The 25167-nt window shown below is 32.0% G+C and overlaps 1 protein-coding gene and 1 pseudogene across 1 annotated transcript; both read left to right on the top strand.

Moving 5' to 3' along the window:
* Positions 1-4326: 4326 nt before the first annotated feature.
* Positions 4327-9562, top strand: LOC107954473 (transcription factor TGA2-like; annotated as a pseudogene).
* Positions 9563-12003: 2441 nt separating this feature from the next.
* On the top strand, positions 12004-17686 carry LOC107954472 (dolichyl-diphosphooligosaccharide--protein glycosyltransferase subunit STT3B). The gene is made up of 6 exons (XM_016890046.2): positions 12004-13001; positions 13230-13766; positions 15631-16085; positions 16515-16637; positions 16731-16790; positions 17222-17686. Exons 1-6 carry the CDS (start codon positions 12150-12152, stop codon positions 17349-17351), a joined length of 2157 nt encoding a protein of 718 aa, XP_016745535.1. The 5' UTR covers positions 12004-12149; the 3' UTR covers positions 17352-17686.
* Positions 17687-25167: the final 7481 nt, after the last annotated feature.

The raw sequence follows: 25167 nt of genomic DNA, 5'->3' as shown, positions 1-25167 counted from the left end.
TTGGTTTTTAATGTATGTTTGGGGCTTCGAGGGCCCAATAAAGAGACGTTATGATTATTTTCAAAATATGAATAATAAATGACTCAGAATTATCTAAAAATATTCAGTAAACTCAGGTAATGCCTCGTACCTATTCCGGCAATGGATACGGGTAGGGGGTGTTACACAGTAGGACGTGGGTTCGAGTGCGCTGAAGTGCATTATCCTCCTATTTATAGGTTAGAGAGAGGCTATAGATAATTCTAGACATTATGTCAAAAATAGTAAATATAATCAGAACCTTTAATAAGATTGTTCATGCTGGATGTGGAGGCCCTTGTTATTGAGAATGATGACTTCATTGGAAATTTTCTTGTTGACCATGAATTGAATGCTATTGCTAAGTCATTGGCATGGGGTTGGGTTGCTTGGAAATTTAGCAAGAGTAAGGGATACTTGTATTTTAAGTCATGATTTTTGCTTCTCAATATGAGGTATTGGTTCATGTTTGTTTGCACTAGATTACCCCATACTAACAACATGAATAGATGTACGTGCAAATGTGCATTACTTTTAGTAGTGTAATCAACTCAATGATGAATTTTCAACAAAGTCTAATGATATACATATTTGGTTCCTTTGCTTGATTTTGTTATTGAGCCAAAATGTAGAGGATTTTGTTGAGATTTTGTACCTTTGGTATAGTTATCTTGTTCTTATGTTTGTAATTTTTCAATCAAATTGGTTAATAAATTTTTTATGATTAAATAAATTTGGCACAAAAAGTAAAATAAATAAGCAAACATTGACTCATTGATTATCTAAGGTTTAACTAATATTAAATTCTATCATATGTATTAATCATGATGCAAGAAAACAACTTATATTAGTAGGTAATTTAAATGATCCATAGTTTGAGGAATCAAATGAACAATTGATTCAAGGGCTATTATGTTGTTTATCGAGTCTAATTGAGGAAATACCTTATCTTGAGTATTAGAGTGATTGACTATTGAAAAGATAGAAACATGGGTGTGATTGTTTGGATTGACAATATATCGGACATGACTCAAGTTGAATTTTTTCTTGAATCTGTTTATGGATTAATTCACTTGTGATATTCATAGTGTAGCTCACCTCAATCTTAAGCGACTAACTATGTATATATAACTCATACTTTGATATAAGGGTTAACGTCTGATCGAATCGAGTAAAAAAATTTCCATTTAATCGAGTTGACGAGTCCTATTTTATCATACTAACTTAATTTAAAAAAAAATTCAAATCGAGTCTACTGAAATAAAATTTGAGTTGAGTCGAATCAAGTGAAACTACATTCATTTCCAAATAATTTCATTTTCCCATTTTTATTTTCATTTTAGAGAAAACCTTAATCATTTCCAAATGTTTCCTATTTCACCATTTTCATTTGATTTAACATGCAATTTATTTTTGGCTTTAACAAGCTTGCTAATGGACCAATTGGCCATATGCAATTGATGCTCAAATGATTTATAATTAAGTTCTAGCTTTTTGCCTATTAATTATAAACTCATCTAGTCATGAAGTCATTTCACTATAGTATCGTGACTGAACTCTCCCCAACAACATACCATTACGAAAACAAGTCGATTAGTCCTCTTCCAATGACATTGTCATAAATGTGTTACCTTAATAGGATATCCTTAATCTCTTTGGGATAATATCCGTTCTCCCAATATGATCCTATTTTATTTCATGGTAACCATTACATCTTCTTTCATGAAAAATCAATTATTATCAAATAGTAATCAAGTCATTTATCACAAAAATGAACGACTCGTGACCATGTTTATTTTTCATAAATCATATAATACCAATGAAACTAAATTAATTCTTTAATTTATGCTCATACGTAATTCTTAAGTGACAACCAAGTTAATAGAAATTAAAAGAAAATAAGTTGAGAGATCTCGTTACTTTATCTTAGCCATATTATCGGAAAATTATCCAAGAATAATTTCTAGTAAAACAACCAACTAATAGCCACTTTATACTTAATACAAGGTTGAAGATGTTAGAAAATATGCGAGTAGTCAGGTCTTGGCCAAGTAATTTTGCAACCTGCCTTTGAACTAAGAGGAGACATATTGTTATACTTGTTAAGAACTCAGACCCCTTGCCTAAGATAGCAAACAAATTGCTATAAATGCATAGACAACGTGCAACCTCAACGATGGTAGTTGATGGCACAGCCAACAAAAAAGCTATATATATAACTAGTCCTATTGGGTGAAGGATACAGACATTCTAACTAATAGCGACAAAGAGAACAATAAACGAAATTCGTAAGAGGTATGACCCTTAAGTGTACCTTCTCTTTCACTACTTTAGACATCTAAACATCTCTTCAACCCTGTAAAAATTATCGCATAAAATATGCAATTATCAAATCTATTTACAAACTTCACATAACAACAATCAAGAAAAGTCGATTAAATTTTAGTTTAATCAAGTACACTGAAACATATTATCTTCTTATTTAAAGATTAATAAAGGACTATAAATAATTTTAAACATTATATAAAAAATCAAGATATTACACTCGTATAAAAAATTCAGAAGAAAAAGACCAAACAGCAAAGCATTAAATATCATTGTTTTTTTTTTCTCAAAAAGTCAAAAAGACTTAATAGTTTTCCACGTGTTGAAAAAAAAAACCTGACAATTAAAATTTGAATTATGGATCGACTCGTGGAATAGTCGTAAGAATTACATCATGCTGACACATGCAACGACGTCGTCCTGGTATATTTTATTTTCATGTTGACTGAAATGTTCTGGAGAGACCTTCGAGAGAGACCTTCGAGAGAGAATGCGACAATTGAGGTACTGTATTTTGTTTTCTTGGTTAAATTCTGCTATTAGCCCCTGTACTTTACTAATGTTATGGATTTAATCCTTATACTTTAATTTGGTATTTTTAATCCTTATATTTTTTAAAATTTAAAATTTCAGTCCTCACCAAACGATAACAGTTAAATTCATTAAGTTTTATTATTTTTAAAATTTAATGTTAAAAACATATTATCATATATATAACATATTGTTCACTAAAATCCTGTTGATAGATAACAACTTTCGCTTGCATCAGGGCTTAAATTTCAAAATTTAAAAAAGTATAGAGATTTAGAATGATCTAATTAGAGAATATTGGCTAAATCTATAATTGTACGTATAGTATATGACTAATTATTGAATTTAACCAAATAGATTTAACCATTATGTTTGAGTTAGAACTAAAATTTCAAAATTAGACAAATATAAAAACTAAAATCAATAAATTTAAAATTAATCAAATTAAAATATAAATACTAAATTCATAATTTTCACAAAAATACGAGAAATATTCACAAAATTTAACCATCTTCTTATCTGCAGTTTCCATCGTACCATTCCAAAATGACACTGACTTTACACATTTGCTAGCATAAAGGTCTTTTGGTAAGAGTTTAATAAGAGTTTGTATGTAGTTTTAATATTTATTCTTATAAAATATTATAAAATATTTTATATAAAAATATAAAATATGATATATATATATTAAAACATTATTTTAATTGAGTTTTAGCTCAATTAGTACGAACATTAGTGCTAATAAAGGAAGACATAGGTTCGAGTGTATGGAAGCGTATTATCCTCCTATTAATTTTAGGTATTGTATCAAAAAAATAGATACGACATAGAAAAATCGAACTATGTAAACAAACTTGCATTTTACATTATTTTTATTTACACAGTTTTCACAATTTTAAGCAATAGTGATCCTCATGCACTTTTATTATAAGTTGACTGTACAAACAATTAACAACTTAAAATTTCAACACTGTGTGAATCATGGTTGTTCCACTCAACATAAATATATAAAAACTAGGCATATGATAATAAAAATTAGCTTAAAATATGTCGTTAGTCCTTATATATGTGTAGAATTTGAGGTTTGATTTAAAAAATTAACTTTAATATGTTTATTTTCTATCAATCATATATTACGTCATATGATGATAATTTAACTAAAATTTTAAATTGAAAAATTTTAACAGAAAATACTTACGATCTTAGTGATTGGATTATGATTTTTAAATAGAAAAATAGTAAGCTTAATTATAAGGACTAAATCTAAAATTTTCTCAAAGTATAGGGACTAACGGCACATTTTAACCTAAAAAACTAATATCATCATATGCAAACCGGAGACAGAAATCCAAAGCTAATTTTCTTGCAGAAACAGTGTAGCAAAGCATAGCTGTATTCTTTACTCTGTCCGTATCTCTGCACTATTTACAGTGAAAACAGAAGAAAAAAAAATACACAAAAATCCAAAACAGTAAAGTCAATGTGACCCACTAGAAATAGTACTCCTTAATCGAAAAGGCAAAATTAAAGGACCATTAGCTCTCGGGAAGTGGAACTATTTCTCAGTGGACGTCTAGAGATTGGAATATCATTATCCAAAGTAATTACTAATATTAATACCTTCAATTTCAAAGTCTTCAATTTTCATATTCGTCCTCATCACCATCCTCAAATTTTCACCGGGTGAGTTTTCTCGTCCTTAAACTTTTCTGTTTTAAAGTTATCATTTGGATTACAATCATGAAAGTTTACAAATTTTTACTCTTTTACTTTGGAAAAGTTGAAACTTTTTATGCATTTTGATTTTTTTCAATTGATTTTGGTTTCTGGGTATGATTTTGTTTTGGCGGTCAATTTGGATTTTTTAAGGGTTTCTCTAATTTGATTTTTTGATTTTTTATGCAATTTTAGGTTGCTGCAAATTTAGTCCTTTACACTTATTATTTGGTTTTGGTTTTTGAAAGAGTTTGCTATATATGAAGCTGTGTTCTTTGATACATTTACTTTTGAGCTCATAGAGAGTGAAGAGGCCTAGAAATACTTGCCCAAAGAGCACTCTTGTTAGTGGCTTTGTTACATGGTATTGGTGTTAAACAGGGTTATGAGTCCTCAAAAAAGTTTGAAATTATCTTCAAATACTCTTCAAGAAGTTCTTTTCTTTTTTTATTTTAGTATAGTCTTCTAAATTGTTGGCTAGTGCTTTATGGTATTTAGGAGTTTTGCTTGTTCCATGGCACCATGGTGTTTGTATTCTTTGCTGTCTACCTTTGTAAATCTTGATTTGCTTCTTCGTAGAAATGTGAGACTGAGGTTGTATTTGGAAATGTCTACATTTTCTGTTTTCCCTTTTCCTATGTTTGATGTTGAGTTGTATGTTATTCTTCTATGTTTGATGTGTACGAGGATATGACCCTCCAAGGATCCTCCAAATACACGGAAAAACTTATAATTGATTGAACATACCCGTTTAGATACATACGTGTATCTAACAGTTACACCTGAGTCAATTGCAAAGTGTAGTGTGGTGGTTGCTAACCTCTTCCCTTCACCACTTGGTTAGGGGTTCGATCCCTGCTCATGGGAATAGAGCACATTCGAGGCCAGCTGTTTCCGTCTTCTGAGAGCATCCACGGTGAGGGAATTAGTCACTGCTTTATAACCTTCTGTAAATTCCCTCTTTATTCTTTTCAGTTTACAATTTCACAGCTTTTAGAATTGAGAGTGTGGATGGCAAACCTTTATCTCGGCTTTACATGTGGCAATGCAGACAGTGCGTTTAATTCTGCAAAAGCAAGTGGCCAACCATTTCTTACCGATCGCAGCTGTATTGGCACTTTGGATAAGGTGGATTTTGTTTCTCTTATAAGTTAATGAGCAAGTAATCTATTTGTTGTATCATGTATGCTCGGTTATTTATTTTACTCTCTTTATCGCCTGAAACAGACTCCAAATTCATTTACTATAAATCCACCTGCCCTCCGAGTCGAATCTCAGGGATTGCACTTGGAAAGAGGTCAACAGACAGGTCCAGTCTCCATATCTAGGGGTCTACAGAAAACTGGGGGGAATCCGATATGGCTGATGCTAGTCCGAGGACTGACATCTCAACAGATGCAGAAACAGATGAAAAAAATCTGAGGGTATAGCTTTTATTGATCTTATTTTAAATTCAGTCCCAAGTAGAGCACATTGTTATTTGATCCATCTATCCAAGATCATGTAGTGGGACAAGTTTTGTATGTTGTAATCGTTACTGTTCTTGCTGGTCTCAGATTTTATTGCTTTTGTGCAGTTTGATAGTGAAAAACTGAATGCTGCTGTTGCAGCTTCCGATTCAAGTGACCGATCAAAGAGTAATTTGGATCAAAAGGTTAGACACTTCATTATTAGCATGGATAATAGCTTGGTCATATTGGTGATTTTTGGTTGGTAATATTCTACAGATTCTTCGCAGACTTGCTCAAAATCGCGAGGCTGCAAGAAAAAGCCGGTTGAGGAAGAAAGTATGTCTTTTCCCTTTAAAGTTAATGCATGGTAGATGACACGAGTCTTCTATGGTATTTTGGGGATTTTGTAGATTTAATTTCCTATATTGAGGCATATTATCCTTTTTCTCCATTTTTAGGCATATGTGCAACAGCTGGAGAGCAGTCGTTTGAAGTTGACACAACTTGAGCAGGAGCTCCAGCGGGCACGACAGCAGGTTAGCTTGGTCCTTCATCGCATGCACTGTGTACTCAGTTATTTATTCATGCATGTATTACTTATGATGCTGCCTTTCCCTGCAGGGTATCTTCATATCAAGCTCGGGAGATCAAAGTCATTCATTGGGTGGAAATGGTAATATTATTTATTTCCATCATGTTGTATGCAATTGGTGCTTCCCCTACCTTCTCTTGAGCACTTACGTTTACGGTCAAAATAAGTTCTTTGTAGATTGCATAAAATTGAATTTATTCGTTTCAGAATAAAAATACCATATACTAGACATGGGTTCCATTAATGCATGACTAGATAAGTGCTAGTAAAAAAGGGCAGGCCAGTGCGCAAGGCTTTGTCCGGGAATATATAGATATACACCCCTACTATGCTATGTAGGGAGGCTGCATGTTGTCCCCCATTTTGTTACATCGCACGCAACTGGCACCATTTTGCGTATCATGAAATTGTTTGGTAAAAAGGCATCTCCAGTGCCTCTCAATTTCGATATTGAGCAAATTGGTCCATCTCAAAAAAATTACAGCAATTTAGTCCTTTCAATTTTGAAAGTGTGCAAATAAGGACAATTGATCATGACGTTAATGTTTTTGGTCAATTGTACATAATTTTGATTGATATAATAACAAATTTAGCCCTCAAAGTTTATCCATTCTATTAATTTGGTCTTCATTTAACAAATTTAACCTGCAACATTTGTGTAAATGTGTAAAACATGAGGTTAAATTTGTTGATTTTTTTTTAGATCTAAGGCCAAATTGACAAAATGTAAACATTGAGGGCTAAATTTGTTATTATACCAATCAAAATTATGTATAATTGATGTAAGAAATTAGTGTCGTGATAATTGCCCTTAGTTGCTTACTTTCAAAACTGACAGGGAGTAAATTGCTCTGATTCAATTTCAAAATTTGAGGGGACTGGAAAGGTCTTTTTACGAAATTGTCAAATGCTTGGAGTGTGATGGTGGAGGTTATTTATTTATCAGTTTCACTATTTGTTTCGGTCAATTCTTTTCTTTGTAGGTGCCATGACATTTGATGTAGAATATGGAAGGTGGCTTGAAGAGCACAATCGACAAATTAATGAGTTGAGAATGGCAGTAAATTCTCATGCAGGCGATGCAGAACTTCGTATTATTGTTGATGGTGTTATGGCTCACTATGATGAAATTTTTAGGCTGAAGAGCAACGTAGCTAAGGCAGATGTTTTCCATTTGTTATCAGGCATGTGGAAGACACCTGCCGAGAGGTGTTTCTTGTGGCTTGGTGGTTTTCGGTCATCTGAGCTTCTAAAGGTAAGGCCATATGAATTTTTTAGGCACATGTTCCTCGGATCTTTTCTTGCCCCGTATGACTGCCATGCTCACGTATTATGCATAATTCTGATTCATGTACTTTTTTATAGTGTCAGTAACTCGATATCTTCCCAACCTCGTATTATTTAAATATTTTGTTTTCTTTATAATTTGTCATCTTAGAATTGAATGTTTATGCCTGTAGCTTCTTGTAAACCAATTGGAGCCTTTGACAGAGCAACAGTTGGTGGGAGTTAGCAACTTGCAACAATCCTCCCTGCAGGCTGAAGATGCATTATCACAAGGTATGGAAGCATTGCAGCAGTCTCTGGCCGAGACATTGTCCACTGGATCCTTAGGCTCTTCCAGCTCAACTGGGAATGTAGCAAACTATATGGGTCAAATGGCCATGGCCATGGGAAAGCTAGGAACTCTTGAGGGTTTTATTTGTCAGGTAATGCCTTTTCTTTTCTCTTCCATACCTTTTTGCCCATTATTTGAAACTTTTTGGAGAATGCATTGAACCGGTAACAATGATCTCGGTAATTAGTTTGAAATGAGAACATGAAACTTTGAAGATTTTCTCGAGTTACTTGGAAGTTTTCTGTAGATAATATGAGGGTAAACTATATTAGTAGTCACTCAACTATTAATAAATTTCTGTTTTGGTCACCTAACAATGAAAAGTTACAAAATAGTTATCTAACTTTAATACTCAACATTCATACATTGTGTCAATTTAGTCTCGATTTTAAAAAAATTAACCCTTAACATTTTCACATTTTTTAATTTGGTCTTTTTTACAGTTTTGCTTTTCTTTGTGACATTGAAGGTTAGTTTTATAAGAATAATAAAATATGAAAATTATCATCTTGGATTCTCACGTGCTTTCATTTTTGGTATATTTTCTTTATCAAATTTAGCTTTTTAAGTGAAATGTCACAAAGAAAAGCAAAATTGTAAAAAAGACCAAATTACACGGTGTGTAAATGTTGAGGGTTAAAATTTTTAGAATCAAGACCAAATTGACATAATGTATGAATATTGAGCGTTAAAAATTGCTATTATGTCAATTTTAAAAGTTGCATCATCATCTTTTTGTTAGTTATTTAATGAATGGTGACCAAAAAGGAAAAAAATCGAGTAGTTGGATGATTATTTTGTAACTTTTTATAACCGAGTGATAAAAAAGAAACTTATCAATTGTTGGGTGATTATTGGTGTAGTTTAAACCGAGACTCTGATCTGTTGGTATTACTTTAATGTGGAGGGGAAGTTTTTTGAGCCCTTATATTGCGTCTTCTTTCGTTTTTGGGTCATTGTTTACTAATACGTTAGTATTATCAGGCGGACAATCTACGGCAGCAAACCCTACAACAAATGCACCGGATATTGACAACTCGCCAGTCTGCTCGTGCACTTCTTGCGATACATGATTACTTCTCCAGATTACGAGCTCTTAGTTCCCTCTGGCTTGCTCGACCAAGAGAGTGAAACTCTCCCGTCACCTGGTAACATTCCCATCATGTATATGTGTAGGGTAGGTGTTTAGTCTTTCTTGTATTGCCTGTTGTAAAAGGAGTATTAGATTACGAGCAGTTTCTCCAAACACAAAATTTGTTGTTATATATTTTCAAAATCAATCATATCATCATTAGCTGCCTTTGTAGACCAGATTTTGAATGCCCCCACCTTTTTAGTGTTTGTGTTACTGATTTGGATTGTCCTCCTTTAACCCTTGATCCATGTGTTTTTTATTGAACACCTTTTTATACATCAATCATCTTTTTTGCTTCATAAAATACGTCAATTGAGTCTTAACTCGATTGTTATGGATATTGTTGTCAATGCAAGAGGACATAGATTCGAGTGTGCTAAAGTGTATTATCATTAGAATCTATGATGAGATTATTAAAAGAAAACATTTATTTATGTATCCTAAGAAGTTAAAAAGATTATGAAAATTAATAATAAATATCCGTATTTTGAGAAATAATAAAAATTATAATACTAAAATAAAACCCTATTATTTCTAAATGTAAATTTGTAATTTTCTTTTTAAAAATAGTGTGTGTATATATTTTCACGATACAAATTTTGAATTATATTTGTTTTCTTGATATATATGTTTTTTATTTTAATTTTTTTTTGAAAGATAAATTCACTAATTCATTCAATAAATGAAACTATATAATTCAAGAAAAAAAATGCTCGTTGTAAATGGTGAAAGATTAGTTCTAGCAACATAATAAGGGTTTTAATAGAACATTATGACATGTAGACAATTAGTTTTGTTACAACTTAAGCATGATATATCTGGAGTAATTGTAAGTATTTAATACGATAAGAAAATCAGCATTGTATGGTCCAAAGTGGCGAGCAAAAATTGACAAAAGAATCGAGCATTTACCGAATTAGATAGGAAAATAATAAAATCGTCCCTAAAATCACTTATAAAATTAAGATTACATGTATAAACAAGACTAAAAAATATGCTATATGAGCAAATAAAAACTTTTAAAACTGAAAACTTACTAAACAATGGAAAAACAAACAAAAGAACATATAAAACCAGCCTAAGCTTACACAGGTTTAAATCGACTTGTGAAATTATTTATTATTCTGAAATGCTCTCAAAATATAAATAGATTAAGAAGCTGAAAAAGAGCTATTCACTTTCTATAGTGGTAAATGAATGAAAAGAAGAAAGAAAGAAATGAAGGTTGATGGGAGGGAGAAAAAAATAAGAAACAAAGGGTTTGGAGAAAAAAAAAAGTTTTTAAGGTTTTTTTATTACTATATTTTGTTTGTAGGCACATTGATATTTTAACTACCATTTTCATTTCATTTTATCCTTAAAATTTTTAGTGTCCAATAAGAGTGGGCCATGTGTTACATTCTCACAACATCTTTCTACTTTTAAGGGTAAATGAAGATAGAAAATAATAATTCAAGTACTAAAATAAAAAATAAAAAATAAAAAAAACAAACTGGAAAAATGATTATAATTCAACAACCAAATTATAAGTAACCATTTTTTTTCCATATGTTATATAAAGAAAATTATGATTTTAGTTAGGAAAGAAAGATTTAAGGGTTTAAGGGTTTCAACTCTCGAGAAATCAATTAAGTCCTCAATTTTTTTTAAACTTAATTGGTTGTTGGATATGTAAAAATGTATTCAAGTAGTTTTTAGATCATTAACCTTAACAATTTTTTTTTTGTCATTTTCATCATATTTCACATCTCAGTTGTGGTAGGTGATATTTATGATTTTTTAAAATTTAAAATATATTAAAAATAAAAAAAAATTGTGAAAATATTATAAAGTTACAAAAAATTAAATTTTTTTCAAAAGTAAAATTCATTAATAACATGCAAAAACAAAAGCAAACCATAACATTAACCGAATATGAATCTCAAACTAAAAAATTTACCCCGTACATCCAATCCTATGCCCTTAATGTGATTGGTATTGGTATTGGTATTTAACATGAACGGTCCAAATCTAAAAAACACTGGAGAAAAGTGGGGAGTCTTCCCACGTTTGACGAAATGTATAGAATAAGGTCACTTGAGCAAGTTTATGAGCCGCAGTATCGACTGTTAGCCGTATCCACCGAAAGGACAAATGCTGAAAAGACGAACTCAGTGAAGCACATTCCTAAAGGATGACACCAAATTCAGAACGATGTAGCTTTGACGAAATAAGAGCCATGATAACAGCTTGACAGTCAGATTTAATTTACTACACCGTCATAATGCGTCAGCTCAAGCCAAGAGAGTAGTTCACAAATAGCTGTAAGCTCAGCCATACGAGGCTTCAAAATACTAGGAAGCAAACTCGAGAAACCGTGAATGAAGCTTCCGTTATGGGCGAACGATGAAGCACCATTGGAATGAAAAACAGCGGTACCAACGTTACACTTAACCCAACCCTACTCGATGGAATCCACTGATCACGACCTGAAGAGCGCACAACAGAAGGCTGCTGATCACGACCATAAACAACCGGTAGTTAATTCACCAAAACGTAAATTTACTAATAGTTTAGTGATCTTAGCTGAAATTTACCCTTTTATTTATTACCCAAAAAGGGCTTTGACTTTTAGACAAGTTCGATAAGAACGACGTCAACTACAAAGTACAGTGTATCTCAAAACACTCCCTTCCATTTGCTGAATCTTCACCACATTTTCCCCATTTTCATGACATGATCTTCTAAAAAAATCCAAAACCCAAAATCTGCAGCAACCCAACAATGTCGAACTCTTACACATCAGATATCCTCAAACCTTTCAAACTCAAAACAAAGCAACAAGAACTCCTTATCCGAGTCTCAATCCTCTGTCTTGTTTACATCTTAGCCTTCATTACCCGTCTCTTCTCTGTCCTCCGTTATGAATCCATGATCCATGAATTTGACCCTTACTTCAACTACCGTACTACCCTTTACCTTACCCAGCATGGTTTCTACGATTTCTGGAACTGGTTCGACTATGAAAGCTGGTACCCTTTAGGCCGAATCGTGGGTGGTACTCTTTACCCTGGTCTCATGGTCACCGCCGCCCTCATTTATCGCCTCCTTCATTTCCTTCGTTTCGCAGTCCATATACGTGAAGTCTGTGTTTTAACAGCTCCGTTTTTCGCTTCAAATACGACCCTTGTTGCTTATTTCTTTGGGAAAGAAATTTGGGATTCTGGGGCTGGGCTTGTTGCTGCGATTTTGATTGCTGTTTGTCCTGGTTACATATCTAGGTCCGTAGCCGGTTCTTATGATAATGAAGGAGTTGCCATTTTTGCTTTGCTTTTCACGTTTTATTTGTTCGTGAAGGCGGTTAATACGGGTTCTTTGGCTTGGGGTTTAGCTTCTGCTTTTGGTTATTTTTACATGGTTTCAGCTTGGGGAGGATATGTTTTTATTATTAACTTAATCCCACTCTATGTATTGGTGCTTTTGATAACTGGGAGGTATTCCATGAGGCTATATGTTGCTTATAATTGTCTGTATATTTTGGGAATGTTGCTGGCAATGCAGATTCGATTTGTTGGGTTTCAACATGTACAATCTGGTGAACATATGGCTGCCATGGGTGTCTTCTTCTTGATGCAGGTTTTGCACATTATATCAAAGCTTCATTTCTTTTTAGTCTCTTCAAATGTACTTGTGGTAGTATTATAGTAGTTTAAGACTTTAAGCAATTAGTGTTTGAAAATGGGGGGAAACTTGTCTTTAGTAATATGAAGTTAGTTTGCACAAATTTGTTTAGTGAGTTTATCTGTTTTAGTGGTAAGCTGGAAATAAAAGCATGCATTTAGTTCATTTGGACTACTTGTGCAGGTTTTCTACTTTTTGGATTGGGTGAAGCACATGCTTAGTGACACGAAATTGTTTCAAGAGTTTTTGAGGATCACTGTGACCTGTGCTGTAGCTGTGGGAGGTATTGCTTTGGGAGTAGGCATGGCATCAGGCTATATTTCACCATGGACAGGAAGGTTTTACTCTTTGTTGGATCCAACCTATGCGAAGGATCACATCCCCATTATTGCATCTGTCTCTGAGCATCAGCCAACAGCATGGTCATCTTTCATGTTTGATTTCCATATCCTGCTTTTTCTTTTCCCAGCTGGTCTTTACTTCTGCTTCAAACGGTTGTCAGATGCCACTATATTTATTGTCATGTATGGTCTCACAAGCATGTATTTTGCCGGCGTCATGGTTCGTTTGATTCTTGTTGCTACGCCTGCAGTTTGCCTTATTAGTGCTATTGCTGTTTCTGCCACTGTGAAGAATTTGACTGTTCTGTTGAGGTCAAAGACCAAGGTTGCCCAGATTGGTTCCACTAAAGGAACTAGCAGTGCAAAGGCCTCTTCTAAGGTTATCCTCCCCTGCCGTCGTCTCTCTATTTCTCTTCCCTTCCTCTGATATTTTGCTTGTTTGTCTCTTGTAATGCACATAAATTAGTAACGCTTTGGCTTTACTGTTATGATATCTCTCCCTCAGTTGTTTGACATGAATATGCCTGCTGTTCCCTTAGATTTGAGTTTATGCTACTGAAATAACAATGCTTGTGGTCCTTTGTCTAAGAAACAAAAAACCAGAACACTGACATTTGTAGTAATAAGAATTTGTTTTCATGCACTTTCTTTGCTAACTAGTAAGGGTCCATTGCTTGTTTCGTTTATTATTATTATTGTTATTACTCTGTTTACAGAATGGCTTTGTAATGCATTGATGATAATGACTTATTTTAGACATTTATTGTTGAATAGCTAGTTATTCTGCCTTTTTCTGGCATATTCAGTAGCATCATTTAGTTACTGTGTTCATTTAATGAACTTTTCTTAGAGAGTTTCTATCATTTTCTAATGTTACGTGTGAAATGAGAGAACTTGATTAGGAAGCTTGTTGTTACTGATGTAAGGCCTAATAATCCCACTAAGCTGTTTGTGGGAGCTCTTTCCATCAATTACTGCATTTTTATTGTGATTTTGAAATCACAGCTTACAGACAATCCGGCCAAAGGCCCGAAGTAGCTTCTATTAGTTCTGATTCCTATTTTTTATTTAACGTTTTTTTATCTTTTACCAAGTTATTTTGGAAATATCTATTTTGCTCAAAGCTCCAAAATAGAAGAAGGTCCTTTGCCAAATCCTCCTGCACTTTTCTATTTCTTGCTTCTCCTTTCCAGTCCCAGTGTGACATTACACTTTCTGTGTTATAGGGTAGAAGTTATGTAAATCAAAATCACTTAGATTTTGTGCCATAAAAGATTATGGAAAGAGTTTCATTAATGGCACTAATTAAGGACATTCTAGATATTTATAATTGATCCATCGGTTTACTTTTCTCTGGATTTTGTTGTAAGGTGACTAATGGAATATAAATTCTGACAACTATTTCCTTCTATTTTAGTTAACTTTCATATTTTGGTGATTGAGTACGTCACAGTTGGTAGCTTATTTAAAGGTTTCTTTAGTTTTGAACTTGCTTTTCTTTACATATATATAATTAAAACAGGGAAGCTGGATTGAACTTATTTATATTGTTTTGTGGATCAATTTTGTAGAGAACTTGAGTTCTTTATTTATTGCTTTTAAAGTAATATTCTCTCCAATAAGCTTACGAGCTAACTAGTATTATTTGGATTCCTAAGTTCATGATCATATGGTTGAGAAACATGGATAACAGATGCCTCTGCTCTTGCATCAAAAGTTAGTTATCTGTTTCTTCCATATCTTATATATTCTGTCTTATGAATCATTCTCACTCTAGATTAGGAAGTAAAATGAAGTACTTAGTGTCAACTAAGTTGATCTGAGTGTTTCCTCTGGAAGCCATTTCTGAACCATACTTTGTCATAATGACTCTTTTCCATAAAGAATCCTTCTGATCAACAGCAAACTTCCAACTCCATTTAGCAAGTAATGCTTTATTTTTAATAACCAGATAATTGTTTCTTAAATCAAGCATCAGCTTTTGCCCCAAATTAATGGCCATTGACTGTCATTTGTTTTCTTAGTCTCTTGAAAAAGCTTCTAAAACATTGAATTCCAGTTTTTGTATTAATGCCTTGTGGCTTCTGATTCATCATATTCAGTTTTATATATACATGTCCTAATGGTTTTTTGGACCGCTAGACGAATTTTGAGAAAATGCATGGAGTTTATGTTTCTAGGTTCTTTTGGTTTGTTTGCGAATGTACCCTATAAATAACCAATCTTGTTTATTTTCCAAATAGGCTTCACTCGATCAATCCCAGCCTTTCCAGAAAAATGGAGCTATGGCATTGCTCTTTGGTGCTTTTTACTTGCTCAGTAGGTATGCTACCCACTGTACATGGGTCACTTCAGAGGCTTATTCATCTCCTTCAATTGTGCTGGCTGCAAGAGGTGCTCATGGGAATAGAGTTATCTTTGATGATTATCGTGAGGCATACTTTTGGCTTCGGCAAAATACTCCTCTGGATGCTAAGGTGATGTCTTGGTGGGATTATGGGTATCAAATCACTGCCATGGGAAACAGAACTGTTATTGTTGATAACAACACTTGGAATAATACACATATTGCTACTGTGGGGCGTGCAATGTCATCTTATGAAGACGAGGCATATGAGATAATAAGATCACTTGATGTGGATTATGTTTTAGTTGTCTTCGGAGGTGTTACTGGTTATTCATCTGATGATATTAACAAGTAAGATTGGAAATCATTTTCACCTATTCCATTCATTATTTTTGTCTATGTGCAAAACATTAGGCCTTGTGAAGGATGCATTGAATGGTTCATTGTTCTTGATTTTTTGCTTTAACATTCGCACTATTCATATTTGGATAGTTGAGCATGCTCATGTTAGACATGTATCTGTATTTGGCACTCATCCCCAGGTCCGGGTATTGTAGATGTCTGGTGTGCCTAACATAAGAGATTGTATAAAAATCTGCCCAACATGAGCTGAGAAAGCTGAAAAAAGAATAGGAAGCCATATTTGTTATTAACTATACATGCCACCATCTAGAATTTGAAAATCATTGTCAATGGTCATTTGTCTAGACAATATTTGCATTTAAGTTTATAATTTATACTTATGCAATTGTATTCAAATTACATTTTATTGTGAAATAGATTTTTGTGGATGGTGAGAATTGGAGGTGGAGTATTCCCTGTAATCAAGGAACCTGATTACCTCGTTAATGGTGAATATCGCGTTGACAAAGGTGCAGCTCCTAAGATGTTGAACTGCCTCATGTAAGTTCTCAGTTGGTTTATATTCATACTTTAGCACTCTCCAGTGCCTCTGTGTTCTAAATTCTTCATGCATATACGTATTTATGTGATTAGGTACAAGCTATCGTACTATCGGTTCGGAGAGATGATGACAGAATATGGCAAACCTCCTGGGTAAGTTGGCATTTTCAACTTGCTTGTACTAAAATATCGAATATGCACACAATATAGGTAAAAGTAACATGTAGGCCAGTTAGATTGCATTTTACCGCTCTACTCAAGAAATGAGAAAATTAGTCCCTATACATTAGATAAAGAGCAAATAGGCCTTTTTGTTAAAAATTCCATCCATTTTTGCTGTTAAAAATTGGACCTTGTACGTCAATATGAGGTGCACATGGCATGTCATATGTCACTGGTTATTCTGTCAGCCACGTTAGTTTTAACAGAATAAATAGATGGAATTTTTAATAGAAAGGACCAATTTACTTCTTAATTTAATGTATATGGATTAAATTGCCCATGATACTTTACCACACAATACATGTCTATTATAGTTACATTGCTAAAAAAAAAATACCCACAATTGCTTCTTGATACGGCAGCTATGATCGAGCTCGAGGTGTTGAAATCGGGAATAAAGACATTAAACTAGAACACTTGGAAGAGGCATTTACGACGTCTAACTGGATAGTTCGTATTTATAAAGTTAAACCACCAAATAATAGGTGGTAAGACTTTACTGATCTTGACAAGGACATGGTAATTGTAATTGTACTTGAGTTTTTGAGTTTGAACCTTGAATTATAGAGTAGCTGTGGCAATGAATTATACTTTTCTTGAAACTGAGTTGGTGACAATGTTCAAGGCTATTAGGTTTTCTAGATTTTTTTTTTTTGAAGATTCTAGAACCCCATTTTTTTTTGCAGATTTGATAGTATTCAGCTATTTGGTTGTTATGCTTCATAACTTTCTATTAAAGGTTAGGAAGAATTATTTTTTTGGTATTGTTCGGAGTTTATGGCTGCTTCTCTCAATAATATCATCTTCAAAGTTTGAATTCGCGGTTTTTTTTGGAGTGCAATGTGTTTTTTCTCACTGTATTCAACCCTTCAACACTTACTGGTAGGAAATGCATTAATGTAGGATGACTTTATATTGATTTTAAATTATTATTTTTTATATTTTACATGTGTATTTATATTATGTTTCAACTTAGAACAACATAACTTGCAACTCAGTCAATGTTTACAAAACATCTATAATTTGAACCAAACAAAACTTATATAGTTAAGTTGTCATCATAATCAACTCATAGCAGTGGCTGATAATTCAAGCTATTTTGATTTATATCTTTTAAATTATTTTTTATTGAAATTCAGTTAGAGCCATTCAAACAACTTGGAACATTAGAAACAAAGTTATCATAATCTAAGAATTATAGCAAAACCAGACGACAAAGTATACACAAGATCCGTGGATTGACACTTGAAATTGTAGTCAAAAGTATTAAGATTCATGTTAGAAGTTTTTAGTCGAAATTATCTGTTCAAGTATAATCTTTATTTAATTAGATGTGTTTGAGGATCAAATCGATAGAATGTGTAAGTATTGAAAACTAAATGTGTTATTATACCAATTAAAAAAGGCCATGTCTATCACTTCCGAGTGATCAAAATAGAAATGATCTAAAATATTAGTGATTAAATTAAAAATTTTCATAGGTGAGTGACTAATTCCAAAATTTACCTATAAAAAATATCCTAGACACGTGTCATGTAGGGAATGTTTTTGGGTTTTCCTTTTATATAAAATAATAATATAATAGTATAGATTATATTCTCGAATTATATAAACAAAATAAAATCCGTTAAATTTCATTATCTAAAATTAAAAAGAAAAATAGCTTGAGATAGATGTAAGGGTCAATTACCTTTTTCTTTAAACATACAAATATACTTAGCTGAATCATGTGGTAAGCATTTTTTTAAACTTGGAAGAATAAAACCCACCAAATAAAATTTCTTTCCTCATTAAAGTGTATGCTGTCTTCAAATCAACCTCACCTTCTACAGCTATTAGCAAATTAGCAATTAGCAATTAGCTGTCACCAAAGGTCATATGGATTAACTCGAGATTTACTTCAACTTTTTCTATCTTTCATGTTCATTTTACAGTTTATGTTTGGGATTTCTTCAAACAGTGTTGCTTTTAAAATTTGAATTTGTGTTCTCTTTTTAAAAGTGCTATTATACCTACACTGCGAACTCCAATATGTGCCCCTTGTGAAGCTTAATATGTGTCCTCCAGTGAAGAGTCGACTCTCCAACGAATCATGCATATCCACCTCACTAGAGGCGGACCTTATATAGTACCCACCTTTGCCAAACATATGTGAGGTGCATGTGAGGAAGCCTAGAATCATGGATTATTAACTATCCTAAGACGTCATATCATAAGATGTTATATCACCATCACCGGTAGGAAGCAAGATTAGATCCTATTGTTAGTAGCCCTTAAGCACTATCAAACCTTCTCTCTCCTATAAAAGGATTCATGCAACAACACACAATACACACCATGTCTTTTTCTTCTTCTTTCTAACCCGAAAGCTTCTCATTCTCAGTAGCTTTCTGCCTAATCATAGGTGAAACAACACTTCTTCCATCACCTCCTTCCTCTTGTTAATCTAACCAGTTATAAAGTACAATTTAATGTAACCATTACACCGAACACTTATTAGTTATCAACGTAATCAATCTTAAAATTTAAATATCAACGCCTACAATCATTTATTTCACCCTTTGATTAAGTAGATTTTTTTGTAATTATAAAATAGATTTGTTCATTGTGCATAATCTCTATTTTAATAATAATTTCTGTAATCTAATAAGAAAAAAAAATCAAACCACAAAAAGAGAAAAGCTATAAAGGGGAATGCATGAGTGGTTTAAGGAGATTCAATTTGGAAGGAGATAAAGAGATCATCTTTGACCAAAACTTTTTTTTGAATGTGATTTAATAATTGAAGGCTTTTTGGTCAAGGAAATAACTCAAAACCCTTCTTTTTTCAAGTAAGCAATGAGGGAAACAAGTGCTTTGCTATGCTTTAAATAAATGTCACCTCAATTTCTTTTTTAATCCTCTTTTCATTAAAAAGTAGAATACATAAAATGTGGAAAAAAAAGGTGGAAATAAAAGAGCCTTTGGATTTTTGCATTGCAACAAAAAAGATTTTATTCATGGATTGGTATTAATAATAATAATAATAATAATAATAATAATAATATTATTATTATTATTATTATTATTTGGTTGGAAAGGCTACCTAGAGTTATGAAGAAGAACTTTTAGCTTAAATAACCATCAAGATGGAGGAAAAGAATGGTAACATGAGTGGATGTTGAAAGGGTTTTCTTTATACAAAAAAACAAAAAAAAGAGAGCTATTTTACTTGGCTGAATAACATTTGAAGAACCAAATGGAAATATGACACCCAAAATTTTATTCACTTTTCCTTTCCTTTTTAACGGAGCTAACAAATGTCGGGTGTAATGATGAGTACATTGTACTCTCAAAAAGAGAACCCAAATTCAAACTTTAAAGATAATATTATTGGGAGTGACAACCATAAATTCTGGACTAAAATGAACATAGAAAAAAAAAACAATAAGTCTTGAATTGGTTCTTTAAACCATCCATTTGAAGTCAATTAGCCAATGTTATAGCTCGAAATGACTTGCGTTGTTTAAATTTTTACTGACATCAAGATGTCGGGTTAAAATTCGAACAACCCCTCTCACTATTAAGAAAAAAGAGAAACGTTCAAGCATGAGAACTTTGATATTGGATGTAATAAAAGAGTCGTAATCATTTTTTTATCATTATGTGGATTGATTATTTAACTGAGTATATCATTCTCAACAAGTTCTAAACTTGACTAAGACTATCCTAAAAAATAAGTACTTCTCTACATTAGAGGATGGATAGTTTATTATGGGCCATTATCTCTTGCAAAAACTATTTTCTTGAATGGTAGAGCTATCTCTTTCAAGAGAAAGTTGAATGAATTTTTATTTAATCACTAATATAATTTGCCAATCCACTTGGCTACATGATCAAGGTTAGCTTGAAGTCTATGGAACTTTAATTTTGATGCTTTCTTTAATTCTTGACAATATGTTGGTTGCTTTGACCAAAAGGGATTTACATAAATTATATAGGCGACATTGATATATAGTCTTAAATGCATGATAAGAAAGTAGATGTAAAAGGAGAAAAAAAGAGAATGCAAGGAAGTGGATCAATTTTTATTTTATTTTAGGGAAATTACATCTAACGTCACTAAACTATTAGTAATTTTACGTTTTGGTCACTCAATTTCAAAATGTTACAAAATGATCATTGGGCTATTCAAAAGTTTTCATTTTAGGGGAGGTGAAATTAATTTGTCTATATCTTTATAATTTTTAAAGGATTAAATCAATTTTTATAATTTTTAGGGGGCCAAAGTACAATTTTATATTTAGTAATTTAAAATTTTTAAAAATTTAAAGGGCCAAAACAGTAAAATTTTCATTTTAGGGGGGGTCGTGGCTCCTACCAGTCCCCTAAATCTGCCTCTGCATATTTGTGTTCTAAATTTGTGGTTTCCGCATGCATACAAGGGGATAGAATTTCTAGTTTATATTATTTTTTATGAATATATTTTACATAATTCTGTTTTTCACCCATATTGTGGGTGTGCCATAATCTAATATGTCTTATATGGTTCAAATTAATTCCATATAAATTAAGATATATTTAACCACATATTAAGTTTTAATTCAGTTGGTACCGTTGCTATTGTAACAATTAAAAGATCACTGGTTTAAGCATATTTAAGTGTGTAATATCATCTGATTTAAGAGTATAGGTGAAAGTATATAATGAATTGAACTAACAAGAAAATTGGAGCAAAAATGTTGGAAAGGGTTAGTGTATACGCAATTGAATTACTATTTCTCATACAAAGTGCATCTTATTGATTTATATTCCAACATATATGAATCTTAATATTTACAAAAATATACCTAACTATACCTAAATTGTGACTTGTTTTAAACAAAAGAAAAAGAAACTTGTATAACTATATATTTGATGGGCTTTTCCTACTTCCATGAGCCAATGCCCTTACGTAAACATGAAGTGAAAAAAATTGAGGGAATCCCCTCAACCAAGAAACTCCAACCTCCTTTTACAAGGAATTACTATTAAGTTGCACAAAATATTATGAAGGAAAATCTCTCAAAAATGAATCCATTGTCTCAAAGGTTATATATACCACAATGGCTAAACATTAAGACTTGTTCTTGGAAGGATCCATGATCAAATTTTGGTTAGGAAAAGGAAAGGGTCAAGTTAAGAAACAACCAAATGTATAGATACAATTAAGTGGATATTACGTGCGCTTATGTGCGTTCGAACTCATATTGTTTATATTGTTGCATCGATAACGATGTCACTCAAATTAAGACTCAGTACAAAAATTTGGTATGGGTCTTAAATTAACTATCATATCAATATGTAAACTAGCACTTTTGATAATACAACCTTTAATTAGACAATAAATTTGAAAATAATAATTGAATTATTATAAAATATGTATTTTAATATTTTAAAACCAAATCATTATGAATCACTAAAATGAAAAAAAAAATAGATTAAATTATTTATCACGGTGTTATTATCAATCTTGAGTCATATTGAGTTAACTTAATTGAGCTATCTTGGAAGGGCTATGTATAGCATGGGAGAAGGGGTTTCATCACTTAGAGGTTGAGAGTGATAATGCTCTGCTGATGGAGACGATTGTAGAGGGAGGAGCAACTCATAGTCAACTGATGGAACTACGCTCTATTCATCGAATGCTGCGTCGTGACTGAAAGATTTGTTTTCGACATATATCAAGAACTTACAATGCAATTGCTGATCATATGGGTAAGGTTATGGCGACAAGATTCACTAAGGTCCAAGTATTTGAAGGTCAACCTTATTTTGTGCGAGATTTAGTACAAGTAGACCATATTAGCATTACACGGGCTAATGCGTTATCTTTAATAGTGTCGTGTAAAGCTATTTAATTTACCAAAAAAAAAACACATGAAATATGTACACTATTAAAATGAAAAAAAATAGATTAAATTGTTTATCATGGTGTTGCCATCAATCTTGACTCGGTGATGAGTTAACTTGTGACACTAACTCAATCAAATACATTATTAATACTAGAAATCCTATCACACGCATATGCACGTGAAAATCATAAATTTAAAATACAAATGTTTGTTTAAAAATATATTACAATAAATAATAAAACGTATGCTTTACAATTAATTAATAATAATATATAAAATACGAACATTATTAAAATTTAAAAAATAGATTAAATTGCTTATCATAATGTTGTCATCAATCTTGAGTCGATGTTGAGTTAACTTGTAACACCAACTCAATCAAATACATTATTAATATATATATATATAATGAAAGAGGTAATAAAGTGTGCATAATAAAATTAAAATGTATAAAATTATCAAAATAAAACTTTAGTTGAGTGACAAATTAAAAAATTTAATGCGATTGATGTGAGTTCAAATCCTATCATATACATATTTTTATTGGTTTTTTAGAGTGGAAAGACTAAAACACCCACGATTAATATTACTCATTTTAATTATGAAAAACTATTCCCGTAAATTTTTAACTGAGTTGGCACTCAGTTAACCCGTGACACAAACTCAGTCAAGCGTTTTATTAACGGTATAAATATACATCTAATGGAGATAAAGTGTGCATAATAAAATATATTAAAATATTAAAATAAAGTAATAATTGAGTGACAAATTAAATGTTTTATTAATGTAATTCAAGTAGATTCGAATCTTATCATATGCATCTAATTAATATTATTTATTTTAATTATAGAACGGTATTTTTATAATTTTCTAATCGAATTGATATATGGTTAACTCGTGATACCAACTCAATCTAAAATTTTATTAATACTATAAATATCAAAATATACATAAAAATAATTTACTTATAAAAATTTAAAACGGGAAATAAACTCCACGAAGCAAAAGCACAATTTTTTTTTTCCCTTCATGGTCTTTCTCTTTATTCTCTTTCTCTTTAGTTATTTTCCCTAATTCCCTCTCTTCCACTTCGTGTCCCCACGTCCCAACTGAAGAACCCACCTGTCACAAAATAGAAACTCAAACAGTAGCCTAATCTTTACTACTTTAATATATAGTTATAGATAAACATCTACATGTCTACTACTTTAATATATAATTATAGATGTTGCATGAAAATGATATGTATTATTAAGAATTAATTTTTGGACTCACTTTAATAAATATTTTATATATATATTATTGGATTTAGTTTAAGTGGATGAGTACTTATATTTAAATGGCATACACGTCATTAGATATATATGGCTGAGGGTTCAAATTAAATTTATAGAATCTTGGTGTACATATTATCTGAAATTTTAAGTAAATGCACATTATTTGATTTTGTTTCATAAATGGTGATATTTTTTTTTGAATTATAAAAGGAGAATAAAGCTCTAACAATAACGCAACCAACGCAATTTGAACCTAAATCATATTTAGGGCGATGAACACCCTAATTATTAGGCTAGCACATAGAATTTATTAATGGGTGATATTTTGATATATATAAAAGTTGAAGTAAAATCTGTTAAATTATGATTCCTTTTAAGTACTTTATTTAAGTAAGTCACGTGTGTATAAAATTGTCAATATCCATATAGTTTTGGATTTTGGCTACAAACCTACTCCCATTACTAAGTTAAGCAATGAGGAAGAGAAGTTCTACTATAAAGCAATGAGAATGGTCAAACAAATTTAAGGATTTAATGAATTGGCTAGTAATCTTGTTTAGAAGGAAGCGAGAGTAAAGAGTCAAGGAAGTACACCCAACATCTGTATTGTAAGATGTGCAATACACCCATTTATTGTATCATAAGATGTGTAGTACACTCGTTTATATGCTCAAGGATCTCCCTTTTTCCTTTCTGATGTAGGATTAATACAGTCTACCTATTTTAAAGTGCTTAGCTTGATATTTTCCCCATCCAATCTTGTAACACCCTCGTCAGGACTCCTCTATCACGGTTTGTCCACCTTGCCTAACCCATCCATTGAGGCGCTTGGCTAGAAATCAGGTAGTCAAGGGTGGCTTTGATATCACTTGTCACAGGGCTATTACCTTTTCCCCCCAAGAAACATGTCTAAAATAGGTTGTGCAGCGCAATCACTTATTTACCCAAAAATCTTCCCTTTTCTTTCCGATGTAAAATTAATACACCGAATTGAACAATTAGAAAATGTTTATTAGTGTATTTTCAAAATAATTAAAATATTAAAAAATGTGTTTAACAATTAGAATATTGATTCAAGGAATTTAAATTACGTCCACCGAATTCAACAAATGGCTCAATCGTTGAAATGCATTAAGGCCACTAAACTTTCACATAAGG

Source organism: Gossypium hirsutum, chromosome A13, assembly GCF_007990345.1.
Source record: "Gossypium hirsutum isolate 1008001.06 chromosome A13, Gossypium_hirsutum_v2.1, whole genome shotgun sequence".
Taxonomy (NCBI): domain Eukaryota; kingdom Viridiplantae; phylum Streptophyta; class Magnoliopsida; order Malvales; family Malvaceae; genus Gossypium; species Gossypium hirsutum.
Note: the sequence above shows the minus strand (reverse complement) of the source record. Positions and strands in the feature narration are given on the sequence as shown.